At 48.4% G+C, this 6,025-nt stretch overlaps 1 protein-coding gene across 1 annotated transcript in view; it reads left to right on the top strand.

Moving 5' to 3' along the window:
• The window catches only part of LOC139930135 (rho GTPase-activating protein 24), a 10,154-nt gene extending 4,129 nt beyond the window's left edge, over positions 1–6,025 (top strand). The window contains exons 3-9 of the mRNA XM_078286687.1: positions 565–772; positions 1,255–1,387; positions 2,092–2,165; positions 2,734–2,855; positions 3,025–3,256; positions 3,580–4,650; positions 5,676–6,025. Coding sequence (XP_078142813.1) covers positions 565–772; positions 1,255–1,387; positions 2,092–2,165; positions 2,734–2,855; positions 3,025–3,256; positions 3,580–4,650; positions 5,676–5,919 — 2,084 coding nt within the window. The 3' untranslated portion in view covers positions 5,920–6,025. The remainder of the gene's footprint in view (positions 1–564; positions 773–1,254; positions 1,388–2,091; positions 2,166–2,733; positions 2,856–3,024; positions 3,257–3,579; positions 4,651–5,675) is intronic.

The following is a 6,025-nucleotide window of genomic DNA, read 5'->3' as shown; positions in this document are numbered from 1 at the left end:
ACACATTGAGATTCCAGTTTACCACAGTGAAGTTCTGAGCTGACCTGTATTCTGCTGGGGGTCACCTGACCTATTTTCTTGTTTCTGATTGGATGAGGTTGAAGCCTGGCTGGCAGAAGGTCACCACCAAGGTCATTATCGTCAACCAGAAGTAGAACTAAGATGTGAAGTGTTAAAAAGAGAGTCATAAACTGAAAAAAAGAAGAAAAAAAAAAGCGAGACTGAGATCATTTTTGGCTATTTTTACTGAACGCTAACTGAAAAAATTATGTAAATAAATTTTAAAAATAATTTATGATTTATGGTTTGTGTTACACGATACCTGTTGTAAACAATAAACATAATAAACATATACAAAATACCTGTCATGAACTTCTATTATAAAATGCCACTCCTACCAAAACCACTAAAACTGCCACTAAATGAAAATTAAAATAAAAAAAACAAACCCACAATGGAAACTAACTAAAGCTAACATGAAATTTAAGGTGAAAACAAAAAATAAAAACTCAGCATGTTTGAGGAATATTGCGTCATATTTCGCCGCGCCTCCTGCTCCCTCAGGAGTGTTTGGTCAGCGTCTGGAGGAGACGGTGCTGTACGAGCGCCGCTACGGGGTGCGCTTGGTTCCGCTGGTGGTGGAGCAGTGCGTGGCCTTCATCCGGGAGCGGGGCCTGCATGAGGTGGGCTTGTTTCGCCAGCCGGGACAGGCCAGTCTGGTCAAAGAGCTGCAGGAGGCCTTCGATGCCGGAGAGAGGCCGTCCTTCGACAGGTAGAGAGAGAGAGAGAGAGAGAGAGAGAGAGGGAGAGAGACAGAGAGTGTGTGTGTATGTATGTGTGTGTGTGTGTGTGTGTGTGTGAGGTAGCTGGTGGCACCCACACACTCAAAATAAATCATGCAAAAAGCTTTCAAGGGAGAGAGAAGTTCAATTTTTACTCAGCCTCTGCTGATGTGTGCTTTATTTGAGTGTGTGTGTGTGTGTGTGTGTGTGTGTGTGTGTGTGTGTGTGCATGTGTGTGTGTGTGTATGTGTATGTGTGTTGCATGACGTTTCACATTAGCTCACACATCTGCATGCATGTAAGCACATACTTGCACACACCAGCTTCATATCTTAAAAATGCATGATGTTTGTTCTGTCTGGTTTGTATTTTGTTAAACGGGTTTTGTAGATGAAGCTGTCTTGTGTGTGTGTGTGTGTGTGTGTGTGTGTGTGTGTTGTGTGTGTTGTGTGTGTGTGTGTGTTGTGTGCAGCAGCACAGACGTCCACACGGTGGCGTCCCTGCTGAAGCTGTACCTCAGACTGCTGCCGGAGCCTCTGGTTCCCTTCGGCTGCTACCAGGCCTTCCTGCTGTGTGGACAGAGGCTGTCCAGCGACCGCACGCCGGTGACATCATCACTCTGAGACACACACGACACATCTAGAGCGACAGACTGTCTGTAGATTAATGTGCTGGAGACAAGTTCTATCAGTGCTGCTGGTCACCAATAGAGATCAATACAGCTCATAGATTACTGAAAGGTTCCATATTATTCAGTTTTCATAGTTTTGTTTCCAACTCTCCTCTGTCTCAGGATCAGAATAAAGTTCTTCATGATGTTCTGCAGATAAATGTAGTTTAGTTCAAAGTTTAATTGAATGAGTTAAACTGAATGAATGTGAAGACTGAGTCGTCACGATACTGGCTCCTGATTGGCCGACAGCAGCGGCTCCTCTAATTCAAACGAGGTAAACCTGCTGAGTGGAGGATTTCCAGTTCAGATGCTGCAGACTGGACCCTGATTGTAGTGAGGGAGCCAATCAGGAGCGAGTCCAGCTGTGATGCGTTTCCTGGAGGTAGACTGAAACTGACTGGAGGAAAGGACAAGAGGAAAAGAGGAAACATTTAATTTAACTATCAAACAAAATCCAATTTAACAATATCGTCATTAAACATCTTTGATCATATATGGACAGAAATAGAGGACAATTTGAATTCCTACCTTTAATGCAGCTTTAATAAACTCATCCTTAATTAGGTCTATGTCATTTTCCCTCCTTCCTTCCTTCCTTCCTTCCTTCCTTCCTCCCTCCCTCCTCTCCTCTCTCAGGGTTTGGTGGACTTGAGGAATCTTCTCCATGAGTTACCAGTCGCTAACTTCAACCTGCTCAACTTCATCTGCCAGTAAGACAGCACTCTTCTTCTTCTGTCTATATTGGGGTAGGACAGATATCTGGGGCCGATATCGGTCTTTTATTACAAATCAATTTATCGTCCAACCGGTGGCGCCCACCTCTGATATGATGGATATGATGCAGTATGGCTGATTACATATTTATTGTACAATTGATCAATACTACTCTGGTTATCTATGGGAAACATTTAACATGAACTGATTCTAATGAGGATGAACAGGTTTTTATCTTCTTATCCTGAGTCTCAGTGGAGAGTTTTAGTGTCCCATGATGCTCTAAATTCATGTTTCAGAGGCTTTTCACCCTGTCAAGAATAAAAGTCTGGGGGAAACAGTCAATACTCGTAATTTTGTTGGCATCAAAATGGTAAAATCTAAAGATATGAAGTATCAGCACAACATATAAGCTTCGGGCAAACCTTAGTCTGTCTGTCTGCAGTCTGTTGCTCTCTTTGTAATCTCTCCTCTGATTCTATTGCTGCGTGTGTGTGTGTGTGTGTGTGTGTGCGTGTGTGTGTGTGTGTGTGTGTGTGTGTGTGTGTGTGTGTGTGTGTGCAGGTTTCTGAATGAGGTGCAGAGCTACTCCAGCAGTAACAAGATGAGCTGTCACAACCTGGCGACTGTGTTCGGACCCAACATCCTCCGAGCCAAGGCTGAAGACCCGCACAGCATCATGGGAGGTAGACAGACAGACAGGCAGACAGACAGACAGGCAGTCAATGTCGATGTTCAATGTTGCTGTTATGTAGACTAGTGTTTGAGAATGAAATCCTTCTGTATGTATGTGTGTGTGTGTGTGTGTGTGTGTGTACGTGTGTGTGTGTGTGTGTGTGTGTGTGTGTGTCCCAGGTGCAGCGTTGGTCCAGTTGCTGATGTTGGAGCTGATTAGAGAGCATCAGTCTCTGTTCTGCAGAGCCCCTCCGTCCTGCTCCACCCGCCCTCCTGGAGGTTCCCGTGCGTCACCAAGCGCTCCCAGGCAGCCTCAGCTCCACCCCTCTCCTTGCCTCCGCCAGCTCTCTCTGCCTCTCATCGCCGAGCGCTCCCGAGAGCCGGCCCCGCCCCCCGACCAACACAACCCCAGGTACACAAGACCTTCACTAATGTAGAGAAGACTGATGAGCAGCCATGGAAACATCTCAGTGTCACTTCCTGTCTCCTTCACTTGTTACGAGACTTTCTTCCTTTTCTACTTTTGGAAAAAGGCTCAATATATTGAAAAGTAGTCATGTGATCTGCTTTAATCTCAATTATTTCAGGAAAATTATTGCGTAAATTGAGTTAAATTGGCCACTGGCGATAGTGAAATACAAATGTTTCACTTGTTTTTATAAAACAAGTCCAGTTTTAAGACTTAGAGACAGATTAAATGAATCTGATCTAACCGTCCCTCTCATGGTTTTCCAGCTGCAGCTCCTCTGCCGCTGCAGACTCCGGCTTGTCTGTCGGCCCGAAGCGACTCCTCGGCCACCGCTACACCTCCTCCCACCCAGAGAGCTGCTTCTCCCCCCTGCCCTCCACCAGTTACCCCCTCCAGCACCACTCCGACAGACACAACCCGGACTACCGCCGCCGCTCCGGCCGAGGATCATCCCCGGCGACGGCCCGAGCCTCCGCCGCCGGCCTCCAGCCGGAGGAGCCGCTGTCCGACGGCTCCAAGCCCAGACCCGGGCTCCTGGGCTGGGCGGAGCCCCGGCCGGGCCCGGGGGAGGGGGCGGCTCGTTTCTGGAGCTCCGGTGCAGAAGCTGCCGAGGAAGAGGCTGCGGCACCAGAGCCAGCCAGCGGGGGCAGCAGTGAGGCGCAGGAGGACAGCACTCCCTCCGTCTACGACAACCTGGACAGAGCCTCTCTGCACCAGAGGATGGAGAACGTCACAAGTGGCCATTTTGAAGCCTCAGGAGGACATTTTGAAGCCTCAGGAGGACATTTTGAAGCCTCAGGAGGACATTTTTCCACTGCGGCAGGAAGCCATCTTGGAACTTCTGAAGAGGGGGCGGAGCTAGAGGAGGTGGGGCAGACAGTCGACTCCTCCTCTTCCTGGTCCTCCTGTGAGATACTCCCATTGGATGTGAGCAAATGTCAGGGCGACGGCACCGTTGTGGGCGGAGCTAGTCCTGTCTCGTCACCAAGGAGATCGACAAGATTTCCCTCAAATCAGGGATCAGAGGACGACAACGATGATGGCGATGATGATGATGAAGATGAGGATGATGATGATGAGGATGACAATGAGGATGACAACAATGATGATGATGATGAAGAAGATGACATCCACCACCCCACCTCCCCAGCCTCCTGCTCCGTGCCCAGTGACGACCCTCTCAGTACGGGCAGCTCGGAGGTGTTCCTCCCCTCCGGACCTCCAGACCTCCAGGAGCCGCAGCCGCAGCCGCAGCCCGGCGGCGCCCACGGGCTCCTGGCCGAGCTCCGGCAGCAGATGGCCCGGCAGGAGGCCGAGTACCGGGCCAGGATACAGAGGTGAGACGCAGCGAGAGGTGGAGGGGCTCGATCCTCTTCAACCATGGTCTGCACTACAAAACAACATATCCATTACTTTAGTGTTGAGTTTGAAAATCCTACTTTTGAAAAGACCTAATAATTGAATGTTTAATGTTTAATGTAATGTTAATGTTTTTTGGTAACTTGTTTCCAATGCAATTCACCTACAATAGTTTGAAGTATTTTCATACTAGATCTTCTCAGTCTTTTGTAAACGTTACGTTGAAGCTAGCTAGTTTGACACTTTTTTCTTTTTTTTCTTTGTTTAGTTGTACTATGGAGGTTTAAAGGAATAGTTCACCCAAAAACACTGGTGAAGTTTGTAAGTCAATATAACACACAGCAAGTTAGCTAGCGTAGCGTTAGCCTTCTCCAAAACTCCAAACTCCTTTAGAGTTCGAAAAAGGGCAAAAAATGACATAAAACAGACAAACGGCAGAATCCAGGTGTTCTGAAGCCGTCTCATTATCTCCTACATCTGGACTGAAGTTTCACAGGTGCAACATGCAGCTGCTCTATGTTAAAAGCCTGTATATATATTTCAATCAGGAGAGACTAGGCTGAATGCTCAAATGAAAAACTTTATTCAGAAGCGAAACATGATGGAAACTTTGGCGTAAGCTCCATGGAGTTAGGATTTAGGAGTACATCCGTGGATAGACGTAGGAATTAGGAAGCCCCGCCCCCCTGGGGAGTTCCTCTGGAGCCTGGTGGTGACGGGGTGGAGGAGGGACGGAGGTAAGCACAGCGACTGGAATGACAGCAGCATACAGCACAGATCTGTGAGTAGCATTGTAGGTGATGTTAGACGATTGGCTCTCTGAAAAAGATAGGGAAGTGACGGCTAACTCTGACTGGTTCTCTGGAAAAAGAGGGAAAGTGTTCGCCATCTCTGACTGGGTAAAGAGAAAGCATGAATGAAGGTGGGGGAGAGGTGGGTGGATTTAGGTAGTCTTCCTGATTGAAATTGCGTAATACTTCACATGTATGTGTGTGTGCTGCAGGCTGCAGCGCTGTAACGAGACCCTGCAGGACCAGGTCACGGTGCTGCGGGTCAACCTGGAGCAGCAGAAGCGCTGCCACAGCGTCGCCGAAATCAAGATCCGCAACGTGGAGCGAGCCAGAGCCGACGCCGACCGCCGCAACGCCACGCTGCAGAGAGAGATGGAGCTGTTCTTCCAGATGTACGGAGAGATCAGCGAGGGAGGAGGAGGGAGGAAGAGAGAGCGCATCATACAGAGCCTCTGATGGAGGGAGGGACGGAAATGTAGAAGGATAGAAGGATAGAGGGATGGGAGGAGAAGTTCTTCAAGATGTTTGGAGAGATCAGGAGGAGAGAGGAAGGGAGAGTTTA

The sequence above is a fragment of the Centroberyx gerrardi genome, chromosome 11, assembly GCF_048128805.1.
Source record: "Centroberyx gerrardi isolate f3 chromosome 11, fCenGer3.hap1.cur.20231027, whole genome shotgun sequence".
NCBI lineage: Eukaryota > Metazoa > Chordata > Actinopteri > Beryciformes > Berycidae > Centroberyx > Centroberyx gerrardi.
The sequence above is the reverse complement of the archived record's forward strand: the minus strand, read 5'-3'. Positions and strand labels throughout refer to the sequence as shown.